We start from the raw sequence: 25,734 nt of genomic DNA, 5'->3' as shown, positions 1-25,734 counted from the left end.
TGTTTTGTCTGGAAGCTATTAGTGGCCCATAAGTGATTCTTGTTTCATTCATGTTGACACCTTTACTGTGTTAATTGTATTCAGGTTATTTGCTGCTTATTGTATGACTAAAAATGTGAAAATGGTGTTCCTTCAGAAGGGCAAGGACCAATTAGTTGTGTGAAGCAATAATAATGCATTATTAATTGCTATCTTTACTCTGTAGGAGAAAAGCATTCATGATTGGTGAAACTTCTTTATGGGGACTTACTGTGAAATCTAAGGTGTACCTTCAAAGGGCAATCCACCAAATAATAATGACAATAATGGTGCTAAATTCATGATACTAACACAGAGACAGAGGGAATAACTGCAGAACTCTGATGTCCACAGCAGCCAGAAAACACAGACAGGATCTGCATGTAAAAATATCAGTGGGAGTTGCCTTTCTCTCTCAGATTTGTTTTGTTCTCCTCCTTTGTAGAACCAAAAATGATAAAACGTAGTTGCAACTGCAAATAGCGGTACTAAAAATGCTAATTTTTGTTACATTGGATCCATTAATCTATGAACTTTCAGCTGAAGTACCTATCCTTAGTGAGTGGTAAAAGTAGACTGTTGCCTAGACTAAGGAAAGCAGAGAATGACTTGGAAATAAAACGTCTCTGAGAAGTACTAGAGTGGTAATTAGAGTGAACCCAAGACACTTGTGTATGATTATTTATCAGCAGAAGGCTAAAAAAACAGGCATCAATTACGTCAGGCTCTTTGCAATATCTGACTAAGTGTGTCTGTTCCAACATGATGAAAAAAAAGAATTTTACAGCTGCTTCAAGGGAAAGGAGAAGGGGAAGCAGGAGAAAGAAGCGCAGCTGCACTTGCCCCAGGGCTTGTAGCTTTTTTAGCTTTGTATGAGTGGTGCAACTGGAATCTGCTGTGTTTCATCAAACAAATGGCTCCCAGCAAGCACTCAGTTTAACTTGATTAACCCAAGATGAATGTCACGAGTCTTACAGATCACAGAGGATTAGAGCTGGGGAGATGAGCAGTGGCAGCTCTGGCTCGTTATGGACGTCAGTGAAAGTCTGTGCATGTGGATCCTATTGGGGATCACTGCTTCTTGAATATTTTATTGTTTTCCTGTGAAGAACCACATCCCATCCATTTTTTTTTTCTCATTTGTGATGGAAGGTATTTTCACAAGTGCTCTAAAACTTTTTACAACAAAGAAAGGTATCCCAACCAAATATGAGATACAGTTGAAAATGTTCACAGTGGCTTGTCTTTGGATAGCTGATTTGATAGCTTTGAACCTACTCACCAGTAAAAATGCAGTCTTGAATATACCAGGTGCAGGGCTAGTTCAGACAGGAAAATTGTAATGGATAGGAGCTCTTTCCATGTGAAAGAGTTGGGGGCATCTGAAATTGGTATACTGCAGCAACAAAAGTGCTATCTGATTAACTCTGTCAAGAGTTAAAACAGTTTCCCCTTAGCATTGACCGTGTCCCTTAAAGAAGAGCTGCTTGTTGGTGGAGTTGGAGGAGGGTTAGAAGAGGAAAGAAAAGGATTATTTGCAGCATGCACAACAGTGTGGTACAGCAATCCCTGAGTTAGCTCCAGAACCAGAAACCTTATCATAGACTGGAAGGGAGGGAGGAGTGTAAAAGGTAAAATTAATCAGAGATGGGAATGTGAAACAAAACAGCCCAGAAACTCAGCCAAGAGAGAATGTATATTCTTACTATCCTCCAGTTGTAACAGAAGAATTCCAGTATTAAAATGAAAAAGAAGAGGAAACAAAATGGTGTAAGAAAAGGCCAGCCTTCAATAACTCTGGATTTCCAGCCATGAAAAAATATTACATAGATTCTGCTGAATTCTCGCTTAGAGCTCTAGAAGCACTTCTTCAAAAATTTGCCTTTTATCTTGAATGTGAAAGCTGGTTTTGCCAAACGTATCGCATATCACATTATTTCCACTGAACACTGCAGTGTGGATGTACATCTCCTCCTTTTGAATTTTATTAGATTGGAGTTGTGGAGCACTATCAAGTATTTCACAGATCCTTAAAATTGTTTGGATGTTACATACGATAATTAAAAATATTGCTTTGGCAAGACGATTGACTACCATTTACGCAGTTACTATGTTGTTCTCCCATATTAGTACGTATAACGTGGAATTGTATATAAATCACAACTTGTTACAGGGAGATGAGCATTTAATTTTTTAATTTTTAGAAGGTATTGTATACTGGGATGGGCTGTTTCATTTTGTGGGGAGGAGCTGTTTGGTCAGATTCAGTGCCTAAGTATTAACAAGTAACGTGAGAGTGTGGGCAAGAGAGTTCTGTGGACCTCTGCTGCTCTGAAGACACTCTTCCTATGTCAGTTGCATGACAGAGATGGAAAAACAAAATACCAGAGAGTGCCTGATGGTAGAGGCTCCAGAACACTGTCCTTGCACAGAAACTCAGGCTGCCATGGCCACGACAATTCTAGTCTTCTAGGAGGACAAATAGAAAACTCTGGTTTTGGAGCTGTTAGGGGGTTGGGGTGAGAACTAATTTATTTTTAACCTGAGCAAAAGATAGATAAAAAATAATGAAAAAAAACAAGGCAAGTTTTTTCTAAATATGGAATTCTGTGTTACAGCCACATAGTCCAGACCTGTTGGCTTGTCACAACATCTAACCTTCTCTGATTTTGTGACAATTTGTTTCTGCTTCATGTATTAATTAAAACTATTTTTTTTTAATACAGGTGACTCACTGGCACAGTCCATACTTTTTTGCCTACTTCCCTGCAGCCTCTTCCTTCCCAGCTCTTCTTGCAGATATGTTGTGTGGTGGAATAGGATGTGTGGGCTTCTCTTGGGTGAGTTTTCTCTGGTGAACTGCTATGTGGTAATTATGCTTCACTTTGCCAAGATTTTAAGCATTTCAGTAGCATTCTGCAATGAAATTATTGATTAAGAGCAGTGAAGTCACAGGAGTATTTTTGTAGGTAAATTTCCTTGATTAGTTAAGGATTTTCACATAGACCCCCTGAAACATTTCAGGGATAAAATGCTATTTCCTCTTACATGGTTTGCTCTTGAAAAATCACCAACATTTAGTATTAGTGGTAGCACTGGTAATCCAATGAGTATTGGATTACCAATACTCATTGTCTAGAACCCAGTGTTGTTATTTCTCTTTTCATCTGGATGAATGGAAAATTGTCTTAAAACCCCTACATTCATATGAGGTAGACTCTTCTCAAAAGAGGCTGGTATTAATTGTTGAAAAAATATGCAAGATGCAAATCCTAGCTTTGATATTTGATATTCATATAAGGCCTATTTTGACGTTTTTTAAGTCAATGTGAGCAACTGCATGCACAAACCTGTCTTCAGGTCCCTAACTTGGCTGGTGACATTAGTCATCTAGTCTCTTTAGTCAAAAGAAAGAGAGAGAGAGAGAAAGAATTATTCTTGCTCTGGTAGATCTGATTTCTCTTCATGGTCTAGTGAGATTATTCCCTCTGCTCTGTTTTTCAATACAGGCTGCAAGTCCAGCTTGCACAGAGCTGGAGACTGTCATGCTGGATTGGCTAGGGAAGATGGTTAATTTGCCTGAAGAATTTTTAGCTGGGAAGGATGGCCAAGGTGGAGGAGTCATTCAGGTAAGAGGGAACATGAAAAAAGAATTTGGGTTGAGTTTGTGAACTTCATGATTTTGCAAAATCTTTATACTAGAAGGAAATACTTCTTTTTCTGCTGCCACATGGGTTCCTTTCAAATTTTCAGAAAGGCTGATTCTCTGTGAGAATGTCTATAGGTGGGCAGGATCATTCATGAAAGTAATGCTTTCGTTTTTAGAGCAGCTGATTTCTAAAACACTTCTCTGGGACGAATTGCTTGTAGTTCAACTTAAAATTTAGGCTTCAAATTCAAATCAGAATCATGTAGGATGGACACTTTAATTTGTTTTTCAGTGAATTGAGCTCATACTTGACAATATGCAGCAACATTTCATAGCTGAGGTTAGAAGTCTACCTTTTGCATGTGTAATTGTTTACTTCAGTCAGTTTCTGGAAGAGCCTTCCTTTTTTTTTAAGGGAAAGAAGTGTCAAAGATCAAGCAGTGAATAAGAACATAGGAGATAAACTTTGATAAATAGAAATAGCAGAATGTAGTAAAAAGTCTATAAATTTTTGTCAAAGAGGTTGAAATTATTTTAAGCTTTTCTTATACAACAAAAGGAAATATCAGAATATTATAATAAGATGACGAGCTGCTTAAAATTTGAACCTAAGCAGTTCTATCTGTAGATAATACAGGTTTGAGACCACACTGCATATCCCAACTAGAACAAAACCCCAAACTTTGACATTGACTGCTTAATTAAACTTAAAATGTCCGAACAGATAACCTGAACAATAATAAATATATCACCAGTGGGCAATCTTGCATGCATAATAAAGCTATATTGTTTGGCAGCCATGGCTTCACTAGCACATGGTCATTCTGCAAATGCAACTCTGGTCACAGCTGTTAATCTATCTAAAATAGATCTCTACTATGAAGAAGATTGAAATTTAAATAATTGTTCTGTGCTTCTTTCATAATCTCTGGAGTCTGGTCACTGGCAGCCAGGGCACAATCCATTTTATCCTAAGACAGGCTTCTAATATACATTTGAATTGGATACTACAACTGGGGGCTTCTTTCTTTGATCTCAGCTGCAAATGCTTACAGAATATTACAATGAATTCGTCCCAACACCTTCCCTGGCAAGAATGAATTTAACCCAACTGCTGTCATTGTCCTAGATGGAGCTGTACCTACACCAGTGTATTTCCAGTATAGTTCTTTACTTATCTGCTTGCTCAGTGTCTTTGTCACTACAATTGCTAGGGAGGGGGTTATATTCAAGAAATCAAGCTTCCCTCATGCATCTTGGCAGCATCTATTTTGTACCAGTGAAAGCAAGCAATTATGCCTGATTGTTATCAGCAGGAAATATTGCCCCTCCATGCTGACAGTGCTGGATTGCCCATAATTTTCATCAGAAACCAGTCAGTTTCAGAATCGAAAGTGGGCTCTGTGTTCCTGCTTATGATGCAGTCATTTGGGCTGCAGGTCTTCTTGTCTTCCTCTTGAAACAATAATGATCCAAGCAAGAGAGCGTGAGGCAAAGACAATATGAGTGCGTGAAAATGCCAGTCATTCTGTTGGTAAATGCCAAGTAATTATTGTGCTATTGGGTAAAACTGAGCCTGTGAAAATTGCCTCTTAATTACATTTGAAAGTCTATGTCAATATGAAGCACTTTGTTGTTGTGTGTAGGATGACACTTCAAAATGGCAAAAGATGAAAGAAAATTTCAGTTCAGAGCTCTGGTGGACATGAACATCAGCTATTGCTGATGTTTCTTCCGCCTCTTGAGCCTGCTTGCCATGGCAACCTTTGTTTGCCTGTGGTAAAAGCAAAGGTATCATCAGCCTTCACCTAATGCAGAATACAGCATTCAAGAGGAGAAAAAACGGCTTTCAAAAATAAGTGAGAAATCAACTTTCTTCCTGAAGTTTGTATCTGCTGTTCATTCTAGATAAATTGCTGGAAAGTGTACCTGCTTTGAATTTTGAAGAGTTTTTTTTGCTCTGCAAAGAAAAAGTATTTTAGGGGTGAGACAAAAATATCTTTGGCCTGGCAGAGAACGCTGCTGATTTATCTTACTTGTCAGTTAGCCAAGTAGTTCAAGAACCAAGGCGTTTTTTTTCCTCAGAAATGTTTAGCACAAGACTTTGGTGCCAAGTGTATAGAAGAGCGTTGCAAACCAGGCTCTGCAAGCAGTGTAAAAAGCTTCAGTGTGAAAAAGGTGACTCAGTAGAAAAAAGTGATTTGTGGAAGCTGAGGCAAGAGGATAAAGCCTGTGTCTATCATGAGACATCCAAAAGCATTTCCAGGTTGCTGGATTCAGCAACCCTTAGTGTTCAGCAACCCTTCAGTGCCCTTAGGCTCTGTCCCAGCTGTATATCAGGAGGCAAAATTCAACTGGGCAACAGGCCCTTTTCAACCTTTTTTCTGTAAAAGGAAATTTATACAAGAGCTGTTGTATACATTGACTACACACCAGCGTGGATGAAGAGCCAGGATATCTTGTGGCAGTCCTCAGAAAGCTGAGGCTATTGTTCAGCCTAAGTCATTTGCCCACTCAGCCAGGCTATCACCAGAATAGTGCTTTTTCAAAAATTCTTTTTGTTGTCACAGAATATCCAAGACACATTTTAAACTGATGTTTTGTAATTCAGAGTGCAATTTCGAAATAGTGTGTGACTGGTGTGACTGTTCCTGTTATCTTTGTTGGTGATGAAGAAAACATACATCACTAATACTGCACTGAAGTGCATTTACCTATATTGGATTATAGCAATTTTGGTTTTTCAGTGTTTTTTTCTCTTTTAGCCATGTTATTTTACTTGCCCAAGGTAATTTTAATATGAAGGAAATTATATAATTAGGCATGGTGCTTGACAGAAGTGAGAGTTGACATTCAGGTCCTGATGGAACTTACATGTGTAGAAATCCAGTGTAACAGAAATCAACAGTTACTCTGCCATTGTTATGGGTAAACAGCAGATTGGTGTCTGGTTTGAGAGCATTTTCACATACATTTAAGTCTGTGAGTCCAGCTTTTGAACACTGATTGCAAGGCTGTTGCCTAAACTGAACAAGCATAAAGATTAAAGAGAACAGGCAGAGGCATCAGGAAGGAGGAGACCAAGATCAAACAGAGATTCCTCTCTTGCTGTCAGACACATTTTTAAAACATGAGATTGCACAGTTTCTTATCTGCAGTTTCTGTTAACAACTTCGCAGATTCATGCAGAATGAATGTCGCTTTTCTTCTTCTGCAATATTTTCATTTTGAAGCTTCCCTCAATTTGTCCCACAGGGAAGTGCAAGTGAGGCCACCCTGATTGCACTTCTTGCTGCAAGAACAAGGACTATCAGACAGGTGCAGTCAGAAAACCCTGAGCTGACAGAAGCAGAGATCATGGGCAGGCTGGTGGCTTATGCTTCTGATCAGGTGAGTACCTCTCATTAACATGAAAACACAGTGCCTATACTTAATAATTTCAGCCACTTGAATAGGCAGGTGAATTTAGTACAAACTCTTTGAATTGGTGAGTACTTGATTTTGTTTGTCTAAATCTTACTGTACATCCTAACTGTGTTCCACAGGGGTCTGTATTGGGATCAGTGTTTAATATCTTCATTAATGACATAGACAAAGGGATTGAGTGCATCCTCACCAAATTTGGACATGATACCAAGCTGAGTGGTGCAGTTGACACACCTGAGGATGGGATGCCATCCAGAGGGACCTGGATGAACTCGAATATTTGTCCCATGTGAATCTCATAAAGTTTAATAAGACCAAGTGCAAGGTACTTCCCCTGAGTCAGGGCAACCCCTGGTATCAGCAAAGGCTGGAGGACGAACAGATCCAGAGCAGCCCTGCTGAGGAGGACTTAGGGGTGCTGATGGATGAGAGGCTGGACATGAGCTGGCAAAGTGTGTTTGCAGCCCAGAAAGTCAAATGTGTCCTGGGCTGCATCCAAAGCAGTGTGGCCAGCAGGGTGAGGGAGGGGATTCTGTCCCTCTACTCTGCTCTGGTGTGACTCCACCTGCAGTGCTGCATCAGCTCTGGGGTCCTCAGCACAGGGAGGACATGGAACTGTTGGAGTGAGTCCAGAGGAAGGACACCATAATTATCAGATTAATGGAGCACCTCTCCTATGAGGAAAGGCTGAGAGAATTGGGATTGTTCAGCCTGGAGAAGAAAAGACTTTGGGGTGACATAATTGCAACCTAAAGCAGCCTACAAGAAAGACATGGAGGGACTTTCTAAAAGAGCACGTAGTGACAGAACAAGGGGGAATGATTTTAAACTGCAAGTAGGTTGATTATATTAAAAAAAAATTCTTTACAGTGAGAGTGGCAAGGTACTGGAACAGGCTGCCCACAGAAGTGGTGGATGTCCCACCCCTGGAGGCATTCAAGGCCAGGATGGATGGGACTCTGAGTAACTTGGTCTAGTTGAATGTGTCCCTGCCCACGACAATGGGATTTGCCCTAGGTGATCTGTAAGGTCCCTTCCAACGCAGACCATTCTTTAATTTTACGACAGGTGAACTGGAATTTCATGGGTGCTACCATAATATAAAGGATAAATATCCAGATGTCAGCATTAAATATCTTTATAAAGAGCTTTTTAGAAGTAAATAAAGACAATTAAATAAGGTGTTAATTTCAGTTATGGTTGGTAAGTCTAGGCCATCTTCTGTTGCATCCAGTCTTCTGTGCACGCAGTATTGTCTTCCTACAAGCACATGTGCAAACAAACACACATACATCCTCCCACTATAAGCATGCATGTACACAGAAAAACCTAATGCATGAGTATAAAGCAAATTGGTCACAGTGCTTGAAGAAGCTGAAACAGTTTTTTTGTAAACCTTTAAGATATCCATCTTGCAATCCAACTAAGAAGTCTTATAAAGAAACAGAAAATGTAATTCTTGATTTCTGACTGTGAGTGGTATTTATTAGACTGAGTTACACTAAATTCTCAGCAGGCCATGACCATGAGAGGCTTTTACTGTTAAAGAAAACAAATTCTGCTCTAGTGAGTTCTGCTGCTGCTACCTTTCTGACACAGTAATCCTGCTGGAGGGCCGTGCAATGTTGTTTCTCTTAATATCTGTGACATTTTCTTACCTACATGTAAATGGGAAAAAAACCCCTTTCTTAGTACTTAATGTTTATTTTAAAATAATATCTGATATGCAGAGTCAAATGGCCATGTTTCAGCCTTACTTTGGTTTACTAATAAGTGTATGTTAGAAAGCACTGTAGAAGAACTTAACACAGTAGTAACACTACAGTTGCTCTTTTCTGGTGGGAAGAGGGACACCACTTGCATGGTGAGAAGATTCAGGACTGTTTTCAAGAGGCACAAAGGATATTTGTCCTTTTTCTTTTTTTGCCTGGGACCCTAAGGTCAGTATTGCATAGACCACCAGTCCCAGAGCTCTGACTGACCCAGTGATGCACAAAACCTTTCACTTGTTTTGATGTTTTTGTCCCATATAAGAGGCTGACCTGAAATGAGGACTGACAGGCTTTCCTGCCTACTGAAGGTCGGAGGATCTTATGTTTACAGAAGGATTTGCCTTAAGATACTGCTGACCTTTCCAAGCAGATTGTTGCCGAGCTCACCGCTCCTTCTGCGTTAAGAACAGACCTGTGTGACTCATAGGCAATAATCCACAAAAGAAAGTTAAATGTAAGCTGTTCTGTGGGAGGAAAAACCAATCACTGATAGAGCCCAACAATGCAAGAATGCATCTGGAAGAGAATCTTGCTACAATTTTTGAGTCTGATGAAGCAATTTAGGGGTTCTGACTGGCTAACAACCTCAGTGTATTGTTATAGTGTGCTTATTTGTAATTCTAGTATAAATGAGTTCTAAAATCCATTTTTCCATTGCACACCTGAATAAAGTATGGTATTGCTATGCCACACACCTTGTTTTCCACTTAAAAAGTTGTATTTCTAGGCTTCCATATTTTCTCAAGTTGGTGCCTAATTAGTTACCAAAGCACTTTAACAAGAGGCACTGCTGAGATAAAAATTAATGATTCATCTGTCTTTAACATATCATTGCAGGGATATGTGAAGTAGAAAGGCAAAAACTCAATCTAGTCTAGTTCAACAAAATTCTGGATTGTTATTTTTGTGATTATATGCTAAATTATAGTAGAAATAATAAGCAGTCTTGTAGACACTGGCAAGAATCAACAAGGAGATTGTGAATGAGAATAGTCATGATGTGAAAAGGTGAGGAATTTTCCTCTTTCAAATTAATGATAATTAATGAAACTGTAGAAGGTAGAAAGTAAAATAGCTTTTCTGTTTGTTTGTTTTAATAATTTGCTTTAAAGGAGAGTATTTTGTGGCTAAATATATCTTTCATTGTCAATGGAGTGTGTTTGTATTATGTATATATATGTATGTGTCCATCTACCTATATGAAAGGTGGAGAAATATGTATCTGTTGCATATCATCAACAGGATCTTAAGTATGGCTTTACTTGAAAGGACTTAATTTTTTTCTTTGTAAATTCAAATTAACTTCTTACAATTCAGTAAAAGGTGTTGGTCTTAAAATTTGCCCATTTCCTTGTAGGCTCATTCATCCGTGGAAAGGGCTGCACTAATTGGTGCTGTGAAGATTAAAAACGTTCCTTCAGATGACACATTTCGTGTTTGTGGTTCAGCCCTGAAGAAAGTTCTGGATGAAGACAAAGCTGCTGGTCTTATACCATTCTTTGTGAGTACTGGATTTTAACTAATCAGTGAATTTAATGCTCCTGCTAAGATGCTTTTGACATGAATAGATGATCTCATCCCTAACAGAGCCACTCATGGGCAGCTGAGCTAAAATACTAAGATAGGTTCCATGAATGTTCTTCACATGCCTTTTGTGCAGGAGGAGAAACTAATTGGAGCAGCTGGTTGCACTTGTCAGCAAAATGATGTTTGGGATCAATTTTGTAGTTGCATGTAATCCTGTGGTGTTATAATCTCCTAACACCCTGAATTCCGGACTGTTTACCTTTACTTCTCAGGTTCCAACTTACACATAAAACAAGTTTAAAGGCAATACATTAAATGATGCTATCTCAAGCTTAAGTCTCTTCAAGAAACAGTAGTTTCCCCTTGATACACTTTAGCAAAGAAATTAACCTCCATAATACACCCCAAATATCATCAAGATCAGACATTGTCAGTCAGGTACTTGTGAATATGTAACTAATCTCTAACAAGTGAGCTATAGGGAATGAAGCTGTGGAAACTTTAGGTGTCACCATTTCTTGTTATCTCTCCATTTTCTTTTCCAGAGATTCCTGCTTCCACAGCCAGACAGCAAAGGCAAATATAGTTATGTCTCAGTAGTTTAAGATCATAATCCCCCAATTTTTGACATGGAGCAGTGTTAGATTAGATAAAACTCTAAAGTTTGATTCTACCATGATAAGTACCTGATCAAAAAGAACATTTGCTTATTTATCAGAGCTACTCCTCCTGCCACTTCAGAACACCCTGTTATTACTTCAAGTTAAAAACAAGATTTTGCCATTTGGTTTTTTCCCATGAAGTAAGTAGCTTCTGTTGTGGTTTTGTATATCACCAATAAATGCCTATTTCCAAGCACTATTTCTACAAAACTTGATACAGACCACAGGCTGTATAGATCTATTAAGGGGTATAATATATTACAAAGAATATGTTTTTACTGGCCTCCACAAAAGAAAAACTGAAGGAAAAATCCCCACACAACTAATTTAGAAACTGAGAACTTCAGAAATGGGATTTTTTTAAGAGATTCAAAAATAAGTTACTTTTTTCCACAGAAACATCATGTGTGACAATGGTTGTTTCTTTTCTTTAGTGTTGTAACATTTTGAAAAGGGATAATGTGATTTAAATTTCTATTAACTGTTTTCAGAAGAATTAACAGATTAAGCTTGCCTATAGTCATGGATAAGTGCCAAATGGGACAAAGAAGCTTAAATTTCACCAAGCTCTTTTCAAAATATAATCTTTTTACTCTTCCTATTAACCTTTAGATATTTTTATGTAGTATGAGAGTGAGAAATGGTTTTCATATATGCAGAATGCTGCTGATTTGTAAGCTGCCTAGAACTAGTGAGTCCTTAGAATGACCAAGCACATCCTGTCAATTGCTTTATATTATAACAAGACTCTGACTGAGAAATAAAGTGTCTCTAAAGATTCCAAAAAGAATTCTTTTTCTGTGGGATGCACCTATTGAGGTGAAGAACATGCTACAAGGCATGTTTTATTTCTCTGTGTTATGATCCCAGCTCATAATACCATACACAGAATCCTGTTTGTATATCTCACTGTTAATTTAAAATAATTACAAGTACAGCATGATATCACATCTTTATGTAGTAACTATAAAGTTAATGTGTTTTTTCCTCTGCTTTTGTCCATCAGCAAAAAAAAATGCAACTTGTCCCTCATAAATATTCAAGCCTTATTAATTTTTCTGCATAGCAAGAGGAAATAAAAAATTCTAATTTATGTATTTAGTGACACCTTTACAAAGGGTGATTTAACTGCTGTTTTTCTTCATCTGTTTGTTTAGCTGGGCAAAACAGGCTCTCGAAGACAGCAGAGGCTCTGCCCGAGTTAATGTAGCCTGTATCGAGTCTTACATTTATTTGTATACATAAAACATGCCAGCTTAGGTTAAACTAGATCTCATTATCAGTGTGGTTGGCCTCTTAACTCAAAAGGTGTGCTAATTCTCTGTCATGCTGAGCAGCAGTCCAAGCACTGTATTAGTGCTCCCTTTTCTGGCTTGCAGATTTCAAAAGCCTTTCCATTTCTTTTGTTCTTGAGTAATTTGGTGCTGTTGTATTTTGTTCTGGCGACAAAGATATGCACATTGCCAAGGAAACACCTTACGCCACTTGATTCCTTGTCTCCCTGTATTCACTGATCCTTCACTAAGGGGAGTGATTCAACATCAAAGCAACAAGTTTGACGGAAGAAATTCTGCCTGAAGAGACTTGTGACAGCGGAGACATCATTCCTAATGAAGATGTCTTGTTTACATCCAAGCTATTACAGTCTCCCTTAGCAGCAAAAAAAAAAGTTTTCTAAGGGATTAAAAAGAAAATACAAGTAAATTGCAATGCCTTACAGGCATGTTTCTCCTCTTCTACTTAATGAATAAATGAAGAATCGTACTGAACTTGATAGCAGTGCTTTCCCTGCAGAGGTGAGTGAAGAATCAGGGTCAGGTTTACTTGATGTGAAACAGCTTCTGTCATTACAGCAATCTGTTAATTATAGGTTTGCTTTTCATGTACATAGGATTTTTCAGTCAGCCTTTTTTGGGGAGAGGCATTGTCTTGAAAAGGAATCTTTGCATTCCTACCCACCATCGATGTCTTGTAGCACTAGTAACGTGTATCATATGTATCATTTTGTTCAGTGAAGGCTGTTGCCACTAGGCTACCCAGATCTCTACTTTTGTTTTCTTTTTTTATTTTTAAGTTCAGACTTAATTTCTCTCTCTCAAAACATTTTTACAGAGAAACTGAAACAGAGATATTTTCATATGGTAAAGCAAGCAGACTGTGCAAACAAAGCACTTAACCATGTCAGCTATTGAGGTACTACAGTTGGCACAATTTACTAAGGAGTCATTTCGCAGCATGGATGACGTGCAGCCCTTCATCTGGCCCCGAGTTAAGGGGGAGCTTTAAAGCACATGCTGAAGTCATGTCTGTTTCATCAATTGTAAACACACAAGTGGTTAAGCACACATGTAAATGCCTCTCTCAGCTGGGCTCTATGCTCCCAGCTTGAGACAGGCCTCTGTGTTGGCTGAAAGTTGGAGGAGATGCTCAAAAGTGAAGACCACTAAGTCAGCACTTCTAAATTCAGCTAGAGTTCCCACTGCACTCAAGCCTAGTTCACCTAAATGTGTGTAAGTGGCCTGTAAGCTTTGTGCTCTTTCATAAATCAGCACTGATAGATTGCAGCTGGCATATACAAGGTACAATATAATTCAGTGACATCAACCAGTATAAAGCTGCTACAACGCAAGTGCCTGCTGCCCAGCATGAAACCTTTCTGATTCTAGGTGAGATGACTCTTCTGAATGATGATCCACAGGATATTAAGAAGCAGGCTGTTTGTATCCAGACTTACTCGGGAAACAATAAATCAGAATCAGACTGACAGAGGAGCCATCTTTTCAGCAGAAGTTAACACTTACATCCTGACCATAGGTTTCCATTTGGAAGAAGCATTCTTGAGACATGTACAGATGTCTAGGGTGATGTTTCTTAACCCACAGTTTGTGAATGATTGCTGTTCTGTAAAGTACTGAATGGTGGTTAAAGAACTGTTGCAGTTTCTTCAGGCCACAGACATTCTCATGAGTGCAAGCTGACAGGAACTGAATAGGAGAAAATAAAAACAATAAGTGAACATTGAAAGTTCTGCCTCATTTTAGTTATTTGCAAATGAAAAGCTTTTTGGTGGAACCATGCAAAATGTGACCACATCTTTTTCAAAAGCTGTAGGAGATCTTCTGGTTGAAAAGATTGAGAGTAATTACACTCAGGAATCATAAAGATTCATGCATGTTTCCTGACACAGCTCTCCGTTTCAGGAAAGTGATACTTGAGATGACTGAGGCAAGCATTTTAGCTGCTTTGTATTCACAACCAAGAGCTGAGTCAAATTTGAAGTGCACAATCGGAAAAGGAAAAGGCCTGCAGGCTATACTGAGCCATCAGTCCCATTTCTATGATGCAGCCTGTCCCCTGCCCTTTGCACAAATGTGATTTTTCTGGTGTTACACAAGCTACAAATTGAGTTAGATTCATTCTGTAGTACTGAGGCAGGGTAATGAGAGTCTTGACAAGAGCAGACGCTGCCACTCTAAGTGGTTTCTGAGAATTAAAGCAAGTAGCTTTGAGGCTTAGACACCTGCAGAGAGGAAAACAAAATTATTTTAGAAATTGAGGTATACTTCACAGACTAAGCTATTATTTAAACAGCTAAGCATATGTTTTAACTCATATAATCTCTCACTAGAAAAACATACTCCTTATACTAATTAGGAAGAGGATACCTTAACTGCAGTACAACATTAATAACAGTAATGTGTAACTTTCTGTTGTGAAATTTTTAAAATCATTATTTTAATTGCTGGACTAACCAAGGCAGTTTCACTCTAATCTTGTCAGAAAATTCATACCATATTACCATAAAATATATGTGAGTTGCGTAAAAGTTATATCTATATATATCTATATATATATAGATATAGATTGAGATAGAGTTATCTATCTCTATCTGTATCTATATATATCTATAGATAGAGTTATATCTATAGTGCACTCTTTTTATTTATTTCCCAATCCAATGGTTTAACCCCTATTCTTTATGCATATAGAAAATCTGGCATTCATCATGCCATCCTCCATTTCTTGTGATTGAATGTGTAAATCTGTAGTTCAGCCAAAGATGAAATGCAGGTTTCTCCTGGGAACATGCTAGGTAGACCACAATGTGATAAATATATTTTCACTCCATACATACATACCTTCTTAGAAAAATAGGGACCAAATTTATTCCTATTTAAAAGATATTCTGTGATCTTTGCAAAGCAGCCTCTCTCAGAGGGTGATTAGTCTTCCAGAGAAGTTGAAAACGTACCTCAAGGCACTTTGATTTTTCTGTTCTCCTCATACGTCTCAGGAATATAGGAGGACCCAGTATTGGTAAAGACTATCTTGGGAGAAAAATACGTTAGGTCACAATTTTACTAACTGTATACATACAATGTGCTTCTCATTTTCAGAACTGTATTTGTTTCAAACTCAAGTTCTTAGTAGCTTAATACAGAAAAACACTCAATTGTCCATTTATTATTTTACTAATGACTTTTTTCAAGTTTTGCTGTGACAGAATGTTTGTTTCTTGAAAGGTCTAGTGGATGGACAAGTATCATTTAGGTTTTCCTTTCTTTTCATATTGGTCTCATCATGAATTTGCTAAAGGACATGGGCACACATACACACAGAAAAATGTGGCTACTTCCAGGTATATAGGGAAAAACTGTAGGAGCAAAATATGTTGCATTGACAGTGTACTTGGCAGAAAGGGTGACCAGAAATACTAAAATTAAAAAAAGCAAAATTCTGGATTTGGCATTTTTATAATCATCCCCTAGTTGTACTATAGTTTATGTGTGACCTTGGATATATTATCTAATTCTTCTGTACTTCAGTACTGTGACTAAAACACAGCATACTTTATTTGTCTCTTTAAACTGTAAAGTGTCTTTTATTATGTAAAAATCAAGTACAAGTACAAAATCAGACCCAGCCTTGTTAGTGCTTTCAGAAAAAAGACAGGGTGTTTAAAACATAAGTGTAGCAATAAAAAATAAAATAATGTCAGTTTATAAGCACTTGGTAGTTGGGTTTGGGTTTTTTTTTTTGCTAAGATTCTACATGCATACTCCCAGTAAATTACAACAGCTCATTTTCACCTAGTTATACTCTTTTTCTGCTGTGAAATTTCAGCATTTATGTTGCCTCTGCATTTGGCCCACTGGTCACACAGAAGGACACCTTAAATTATACATTAAAAGAATGAAGGAAGAACTGTTCCAGTATTTTAGGATGAATTCGGGAGAAGAAATTTCTCTTGGAAAAAGTCTTGCAAGCCAAATAGTGAACATATGCTACCAGTGAACAGGTTCCAGGCTGCACATCCCTTGAGCATAAATCAGCTACAAATCTCTGTTGCAGAGCTGTGGCTCTGATCAAGACAGCAACATTTGTTGATCTGTTCTGTCAACAATAATTCCAGCACCTTTGTCGACAATAATTCCAGCACATTTGAGTTGCTCAAGTTCAGAACTTGCTTATGTACCATGAACTGCAAATAATTTTGATGGCACTCACATATGTTAAGGTAGTAAAGGGCTACACAATAATCATGTGGAACATATATAAAATATATAAAATATAGCATTAACACAATACTGTGACTATATTACAGTACTTATCAGTCAATTTTAAATTAACATTTGTTTTTATGCATCTGCTTCAGTGGACTCATATGGAAGCTTTGAAAAACACCTACCCACAGTCTGAAAAGTTCCACTAAGGATAAGTAATGACTAACATGACTAACATCAATTGTTTTTACCTATATCATCTATTCTTTTTACCATCTATTGTTGCCTTTGCAGACAGTTTTTTCTCATTTGGTAATTTTCTATACTGTAACACTCTTTTTTTTTTTTTTGGCTCTGCAGTTCTGTGCAACACTTGGAACCACCTCTTGCTGCTCCTTTGACAAACTGTTAGAACTGGGTCCCATTTGTAAGTCTTTGCTGCTTCTTTCTAAAATTGTAGATACCAGTTTAAGCCATTCTCCGTCATTTCCAGGACATTATGCAGTGTCAGCGTCCAAATTCAATAAATCTACTTAAAGATGAGACCTTCAGTTATAGTTTTATTTCTAATACTGTGTCAAGCAGCAAATGCGCATTCTCAAACTGTTAAAAGAGTTAGAGGACATTGCCTCGAGGATTTCTTTTCTGTGGGAGCATATTTTGGAACATTGTCATTTAAGAATTACAGTAAAGTGCCTCAGTTTGTAACATTTTTCTTTAAGCCCTTCTACCTGCAAGTACATCTAGAGCAATGCTGAATATCAGGGAAAAGTTGAACTCTTAATTCTGCTCTGCACCAAATGATTTGTTTCTGTCTGGTTCTAAGAATTACAAAAAGTAGGATACCAAAAATCCACATGTATTCTTAATCCTTACTCTCCCCTCCCCAATTTCCTTCCTCTTTCAAGAAACTAGGACAAATTCCAGGGTAATTAATACAGTGATCAAGTAATGAACTCTTCATGAGTATTTCAGTGTATGGTTTGTTGTGTCAAGCTTTGATCTGCAGCAGGGCTTGGTCAAAAGCATGTGTTTGCTGGCTGATGAAAATGCTACCAAAGTGCACCATATCTCTTCAAGTGTACATTTAAAACAGGAAATCCATAGCTGTAAACAATTGGAAACAGCTTGATAGAAACATGGCTTGATGTCCTGTTAATTTTTTCATGTGGGGCTTAAAACTTTGGGGCTTGTGTGGTGGTCACATGCTCTGTGAGGTTTCCTGCCTTCAACAGAAGCCCCAGAGACTCAGTTTCTCCCAATCCTTCTTTTTAAACAGGTTCCTAGTAGTCTGCTTAGCAGCTACAGATTATTTTGTCTAGACCTGACCTAATAAAACAGTGACACCAATGCTTTTAGGCACAGCAAGTAATCATGTGTTTCCCCTCAATGATTCCCTGCTTGTGCAGCAGAGCCCATCAGAAGGATGGCATACCAGTGATGTCAGAAGTCTCATGCTAGCTTTTCTGCTTAATATTCTCCTTCATATACATGAGCTGTAGTCCTATGATATAAAGGCAGTGTCTCAAACCAAGTATATTTATAAAACAGATAATCAGTTAAACTTTCAACATGTTTTCAAATAAATCTAAGTTGTGGATATTGCGCATAATATTTTATTAGCTTTTCCCAGACATTCCTGCAAAAGGAAAATTTAGTTCACAAGAAGGCAAATTTCAGCATGAACCTCGTGCCCAACTGCAGATCTCAATGGATATTCTCTGTATGTGGAAATAACAATCAGGATTACTTGGTGACATGTGTAAAGATGTTATGTGGGCTTCAGCCATCAACTCATAGACCAGAATTGTTACTGAGTGCATTAATACAGTGATCTCTAGTATAGTGTGAATACTGAATCACAGAGTATATGTGAGCTGCTCATATGCCGAAATACTTCTGCAGAAACCATTCAGTGACTAATCATAAGAAGCACTTTCTTAGCATTTCAGTGCTTGCTTTTGCATGTGTCTCCATCCTTCAAATAAATAGCTTGCTGCACATAGTTCAAAAGCATGTGCCTGCACATTTATCAATATGTAAAAAATACTATTTAGAAACATGTTTGTGATTCATGATTTAGAAGTGAGGAGCACAGCTAATATTCTAGCTCCTCCTGTTAAAGTAGTTTTATTAGGATAGAAATGATAGCTAAATCTCTAGATACATTTTAAGAGTGTGTTTTGGAATGGTTCTTAAATCAAAACCAAAAAATAATTTACGTTGCTTAATATTAGTAAGATAAACCTAAAGATGATGATCCTTGTGGGTCCTTTCCAACACAGGATATTCTATGATTCTGTGGCTCTATAACTTTGGTCCAGTGGAAGTGGGAGGAAAAATAATACATTATATATACATTTTTATGCATTAATGAAAACCCAGATGGTGGAAACATTTAATCTCTTAATTTAATTTTAAATTGGGAAAATAATAACATCAAAGAAAAATCTCTCAGGCATTTGGTTTCATGCAAATTAATAAGGCTTTTTAATCTGCTGTTTAATTTATTTCCCCTTCAATTATTTTTTTAGGTAATAAGGAAAATATCTGGATGCATATTGATGCAGCCTATGCCGGAAGCGCATTCATCTGCCCTGAATTCAGGCATCTTTTAGATGGAGTCGAGGTGAATGAGTGTTTTTTCTCTAGCAGCCTGCTGAAACCTTGCTCTTTCATAGAATTTGTATTTCTTATGCACCCAAGATTAATGGCTCTTCCAGAATCTCTGAGTAAGCTGCACCTCAGTTTGTACTACAAATCACCTCAGTTTGTACATTCTATTGCGTTACATAATTTTTAAATTTTTACTCGTTTATACTGGGAGTGTGCAAGTATCCCTTCAGAAACAAGTAGTACTGAATCAACAAATAGAAAGGAGGGACTTTTTTCCCAAATATTGCAGAAGACATATTTGTGACATCCTAATTCTGAATTACACCAAAAAAAAAAAGGGAAAAAAAAGAAAATAATTTAGACAAATTAAGGAGCTCGTTATGTCTGGTTTTTTTCTTACATCCTGAAAGTCATATATAATAGAGCCAGTAGCTGTATCTCAAACAGACAGGGTTTAATAACCAAGAGACCTAAATGAAATATTCCCCAAACAGCACTGCTGTTTCTTTTCCCCCGCCTTGCTGAGCTGCTTGGCATTCAGTTGCTTAGATAAGAATACTTCAATTTCCTGCTGCTCCCCTCAGACAGTCAGATAAGTCCTTGTCTTCCACGTCAGTGCAGAAAATATTACTGTTTGGTAAAGCCAGAAGTTTAAACACTACACTGATAGGCAGTGACTAATGAAGAAGAGGAGGGAAAACCCCCTTACAAATAAAGCATTTCTTTCTGTCTCTTTTTATCAGCAAATGAAGCTTGTTGTAATTTCCTGTGGGGGAATATTTTTTAGATTATTGTTATTGGTTCCTGAAGGAAATGAAACACCATCCCTTGTCTGGGCCAGCATTTGTCATAAGAGTAAATATTTAACAACCATGAATAGATTTCCTACTTTACATAGTACAGGGTGATAGCTAGATAGATGTATAGATAGATAGAGAGAGAGACAGACAGATAATCTTCTCTTATTAGAGCAATTGTTAATTGTTTACAGGTGACAGGGAAGATTATGAGAAGCAAATGGGAACAGAAAAATGCTATATGGAACAGTCAGACCTTGGTGCTGTCAGGTCCCCATCCCCCAGGTTTTTTTAAGGCTGGTGGCTTCTGCCTTTGTTAAAACAGAAAACATGGATGAATCCTTTCCCACAAGATTTCCATCTTACCTACCTTGTTTTCTTCTGATGCGCCACCTAAACACATGTCAAGTAAACCAGGTCTGGCACATGATGTGTATAAACATGTATTGCGAATGCTTACTCTTTGGTGGTTTTTCTTTTGATTTAGATGAAAAAGTAATTTCTACTGAAAGAAAATACCCTGTCAGTAAAAAAAAAAAAAAAAAAAAAAAGGTAATTTTATGTGGGAATAAGATGTGCAGATTCTGAATTAAATACATAACTATATATGCATATTTTGTGCATATGTTTAATATTCCTGGAAGTAGAAAGCTTAGGGAATTGTTATTGGAAAATGTGATGTGAACCCCAGTGATTGTTTCTGAATATGCAGATTTATGTATTTATTTTTGTTCACAATGAGATATATACTTTTCCAAAATACACATATCTAGAAAGCATAATTGTAAACAAATGCTCAAAAGGTTGATAATACCACTACCCTAACTGTATACCTCACATGAATCCCACTCCCAAAATAAATGAAGATTTAACTCCAACAGTTACTAAATAAAGTGATAGTAATATGAACATTATAAGGACCGAATTCAGGAATTGATTCATAGTTACATAGACAATTTGACTAGGTTATATCATTAGCACATGGATCCTTTTCTCTTTCATAATTCTGTTTTCATTTATTCATTTTCAGTTTGCAGATTCATTTAACTTTAATCCTCACAAATGGCTCCTAGTGAATTTTGACTGCTCTGCTATGTGGTAAGTATTACAGTAAAGGGAAACATTTCAAAAGACAAAAATGGAGTTATAGTAGTCTTCTTTTGTAGAAACAGACATTTATTTACAGTTCTCTGTTGAAATGAGGAGAACTGGATAGCTTTAACCCTTATTAATTATTTGCAGAGTTCAAACTTTCATTTAATCCAAGTTTCAAAAACATGAAATTTAGAAATATGCCTGAGCTCTGAATTATGTTCCAGAAAGAGAGAGAAGGCCCAAAAACTCTGCAGTTTTATACTTATTCCATTTTGGGACTGTTTAAAACACACATAAAAAACCTCTTATTTTAAGGATATCAAGTGCAATGAACAGCATGCTAAACAGGACTTTTTTCCCTTCCTTTTCCATAAAATTTCTTTTGGTTTGAGCTTTGATTCTTTTAAAAGCCTTTCTAAAAATGTTTAAGATTTGGCTGATGAAAAGCAGCTGATTGCAAAAAGGAGTATTTATGTAATTTTGTACTGACTTTCAATTTTCCCAGATGACAGCAGAGACAACATTTTGATATAAAAAGATGCCCAAATAGAAACTCATAGAAATACTTCCAAACAAAACAAAGTATCATGGCAGTAATAATAGCATGGGTTTGTTAAAAACATTCCATAATAGATGATCCTGTTTTGTCCCAAACTAGATGCTTGCCAGCATGCCAGCTAATGATATTTACTAGCAAAACAGCTATTCAGCAAATGCAGACTATTTATCAAAATAAATGAAAACATTAATTTCAGTTATAATAGAAAAAAATCTGAAAAAATTATAAAAAGAAGACTCCAAAACGTCATCCAGAAACTGGTCACCTTATTTAAAAGAAGAATAAATGTAAGATAATGATCACTTCATTGCTTTTGGTTAACCTTCCTCTCTTTTAATTTCCCCAGCAAAGTTGACTTTTCAGGTAATATATTAGGGTTTTTACTTTAATGTCAGCTGATGTAGGCATTTCAAATCTTCCAAGCCATTCTGGCTTTTTTCTTTTCTTTAGGGTAGGTGGCTTACATTGTGAGCCTAAATCATCAGTAGTGTCAGCACTCCAGTTTATAAGTACCTCTTAGCATGCTGTGTCTCTGTGTAAGGAAGTAGGAAGATGATGAAACAAACTCCTTTGCTAGTTCTCCCATCTTTTCTCATCACTTAAAGATATTGTTAAAAAAGCCACTTGCAAATAAGACAATACACTATCATTCTCTTTAATGTTTGCAGAATAATTAGGAACCACAGTCTAGTCCCTAATAGTTTAGTTTCTCATTAATTCTGCTTTCTCTGAAAACCCTGTGGAACTATGTTAAAGGCATTTTACCTGGCTTTCCACTACAAGGTATATACTGTCACATTGTGAGTTCCCATGTGTGATTTTAGGTTATTCCTAGTAAAGTTTAGACTTTAGACTAAGGAAAGTATTTTTCTGCATTTTGTTTCTTGTTGGGCTTGGGTTTTTTTTGGGGGGGTGTGTCTGTGGGTTTTTTGTTTGTTTTGGGTTTTTTTTGTTTTTTTGTTTTTTAGGTAAGCCATTGCATAAAAGGATTGTTTTTATAGGTAGGAAGATTCCAATACAAGGACTCTCAAGAAACTTTGCAACATGTTTCCTTACTCAAAGTGAAAGTTTCACAGCTATAGTCATTCAGGCTTCAGTTAAGAAGGCGTTTATGTATATGGGTTATTCCTTTAGTGCAGAAGAAATGTACACTTAAACTCTTTGACTTGAAGCCAAGTCGATTGTCCAGCCAAGTCTAAGACCCATGTTCAAAATATACCTCTCTTACCTACCGACTGTAACACTGCCTGAACAGGTGAAATGTAATAACAAAGGATGAAGGATAGTAAGAAAAAGTAACTGTGAAGGATACAAGGAGCATGCCTTGCTCATGGACATCTAAAACCTCTAAAGCATCATACCTGATTTTGCTCTGAATGTTGGAGGGTGGAGGTTGGAGCCCTGCTTTTGTCCAAGGTGTCTCAAGCTCAGTGTTAATCCACTGTAGGTCTGTGGTGTGGAGCCACATATCTACCCCTGTTTCAGTCCCTCTACTACCACACAGCCTATTACGTATCTTGTAATTCCACCAGCCACAACATCCCCCTGTGCACACTTTGTGCAGATATCAGCTTTTCCTCCAGGAGTATCTGGGCCTCCATTGCAAGCTGCCACCTGTACTGATGCCTCCTTCCTTACCAGTTCCATCTGAGTGGCAGCATCAGACTTCTCAGGGGCTGCCTCAATAGACACACTGGGTTTGGCTCCAAGCTAGGTGCCCACCATTATGGCAGAGACCTCGAGCACTCAGCACTCTGGTGTGGACCTCCTGAGCACTTAGGATTTTCTTGAGGTGTGGAGCTGCTTGCAGAATGCAGCAGCACCCTTCCCATGTGCCCTGCCTACAGAAAATTCCATATCATTTCTGTGTCTTCTAAGCTAGATGTTCCTGCAGAATAGTTATCTGTTCCATTGTTCAGTATAGCATCTTACAGGAGAAGAAATTAAGCTCTCACAAAACAACTAAGGACATTGCTTGTAACTTGGATTAGCTGCATACAGAATGAGCTACTGAAAAACTAATGTATCGATGTAATCAAACATTTCAAATAGATTACAGTAGAACAACTCAGAATTTGTTAAAAATATTTATCCTAATTCAACCAGTTAATGTTTTATTCCTTTTGTCCACAGTACATTTCTGGCACGTAATTAGGTTATTGTTTTTATTGAGAGCAATCTGAAAATCTGTTGCTATTTTCCATGTGTGTAAGTTTACTTATTTTCAGCTATTTTTTCCATACCTGCAGGCAAATACTTAGCTGTTGACCTTGGTACTTCCCTGACCATTAGTGAGAGGAAGGCTTTTTGTTTGTTTGAATAAGATGTTCTATGACCACATCTAGATGGGAGTGAGAGAGGGAGCATGTACTGGTGTCTGCATTTATACATACACAGTAAAATATTGGAAATCAGATTTTTACTTAGAAACTTACAATTCTACATGAAACCATTAAAACACAGAAAAAAGGTTTGGACTTTTGTCATTTAGACTATCCCTGTGTTGATCTAATTTTTGCTTATTTTGTAATATATTTATAGGCCTAATATAATGATGTAGCAGTTTTTCCCTTTTTGATTTATGGTTTCTTCTTCTTCTGCCTCTATAAACCCCAACATTTGTGGAGGTGAGTCAGTCTTACACAGCATGAAGCATGAACCAGAAAGATCTTGTTATTAACCACTGGCAAAACATACCTTATTCTCTCTAAAAGGGACACACTGGCTTTTGAACCTCAGTCCAGTCACACCACCCCTAGCTGGCAATAGTAAGTTATGCTTCTCAGTGTAACGTTGTGCTGTAGAATGTCTGTCAGGAACTGTGTATTGGATCCAGCTAAGGGCAGGGTGGTACAAGAGGGGAGCCTGAGTCAGAGCTGGGTGGTTTGTCCCTTCCAGTGGCTGCTGCTGCTGCTTCCATGGCAGCATGGAGAGATGGTGGCCAGCACCCCCAAAGCCTCAGCACGGCTCTGCGCGGTGTTTAGGAAGCAACAGCTCTTCCCACGCAGCTTTGTACTGCAGTAATTTCAAGACAACTTCTGTTGACTGCAAACATTAACATTGCTTCAGCTAGTCTCACATTCTGGTGTGAGTGTCTATCACCATAAAAAGATCCTCTATGTCTGTTTCTTGTCTGTTTTTAAATATGTAGTCGTGCAGTCATGCTGCCCGTTCCTGCTGAGCCTTACACTTAACTACTTGTAAGTACAGTACTGATATGGCTGTGAAAAAGCACTGAAAATGGCACAGGCTGTGCTCAGGAAATATGCCAGTTTAAACACATTCAATTTGACTTCACTTCTTGTGGAAATTTAATCCCTTAAGTCTTTATTCTTAAATTTCTCAATTTGTTTTCTTTCTTTTTTTATACAGGGTGAAAAAAAGATCAGATTTAATAGGTGCCTTTAAATTAGAACCTCTCTACCTGCAGCATCACCATCAGGAGTCTGGTAATTTTATAATTAAATGAGATTATTATTGTTTTGTTTGCACTCTGATATTTAATGGAAAAAAAGAGCTTAAGATGAAAATGGCAAAACTACCCAAATGGTTTAGGAGGCTGTTTCCATTTTCTGAGCACCCACGGGAGCTAAGCTCATTAAAGTGCAAATACACATCTAGTGAGATTTTAATTAGTTAAAAGCAATAGAAGGAAAGTAATTTTATAAAGCATTATATTACTACTTTTGTATTGGGATTTCCCCAGTATTGGGATTTCCCCAGTTTCAGACTTACCACTGATTGACTGCAGGAGTGTTGAGAAAATTCTTATGATCTTTTGGCTGTCAGATAAACGTATTATTGGGTGTTGTGTAACATGTCCCTTAAGCTGCCTTCCCCAACACATCTTTCTCCAGAATGGTTTCAGGATCTGGTTTGGTTTTAGAGTTTCTAATGTCTGTGACTTTTTTTTCTTAGCTGTTCATGCAAGCTCTGATTCAAATTTTTCAAAAACCCATGTGAGGAGCAAACACTTCCTGAAACTACAGAGTAGGGGTGACCTGTGTTTGCTGTCTGTGCTCTGTTTTAGTGATAGCTTTCTGGGACATTATGCTATAGCCTTCATGCTCCTCCACTGGCTGTGGAGAAAGGCAGTGTGAACAGACTAT

General features: G+C 37.6%; 1 protein-coding gene across 2 annotated transcripts in view; it reads left to right on the top strand.

Annotated features, from left to right (window-relative positions):
* The window catches only part of DDC (dopa decarboxylase), a 68,995-nt gene that overhangs the window by 25,549 nt on the left and 17,712 nt on the right, over window positions 1-25,734 (top strand). For both annotated transcript variants that reach the window (XM_085052211.1, XM_085052210.1), the window contains exons 3-10: window positions 2,745-2,858; window positions 3,528-3,647; window positions 6,923-7,057; window positions 10,223-10,366; window positions 16,919-16,985; window positions 19,093-19,187; window positions 21,002-21,069; window positions 24,998-25,074. In XM_085052211.1, coding sequence (XP_084908337.1) covers window positions 2,745-2,858; window positions 3,528-3,647; window positions 6,923-7,057; window positions 10,223-10,366; window positions 16,919-16,985; window positions 19,093-19,187; window positions 21,002-21,069; window positions 24,998-25,074 — 820 coding nt within the window. The remainder of the gene's footprint in view (window positions 1-2,744; window positions 2,859-3,527; window positions 3,648-6,922; window positions 7,058-10,222; window positions 10,367-16,918; window positions 16,986-19,092; window positions 19,188-21,001; window positions 21,070-24,997; window positions 25,075-25,734) is intronic.

The sequence above is a fragment of the Lichenostomus cassidix genome, chromosome 2 (assembly GCF_008360975.1).
Source record: "Lichenostomus cassidix isolate B80296 chromosome 2, HeHo_3.0, whole genome shotgun sequence".
Taxonomy (NCBI): Eukaryota; Metazoa; Chordata; class Aves; order Passeriformes; family Meliphagidae; genus Lichenostomus; species Lichenostomus cassidix.
Note: the sequence above shows the minus strand (reverse complement) of the source record. Positions and strands in the feature narration are given on the sequence as shown.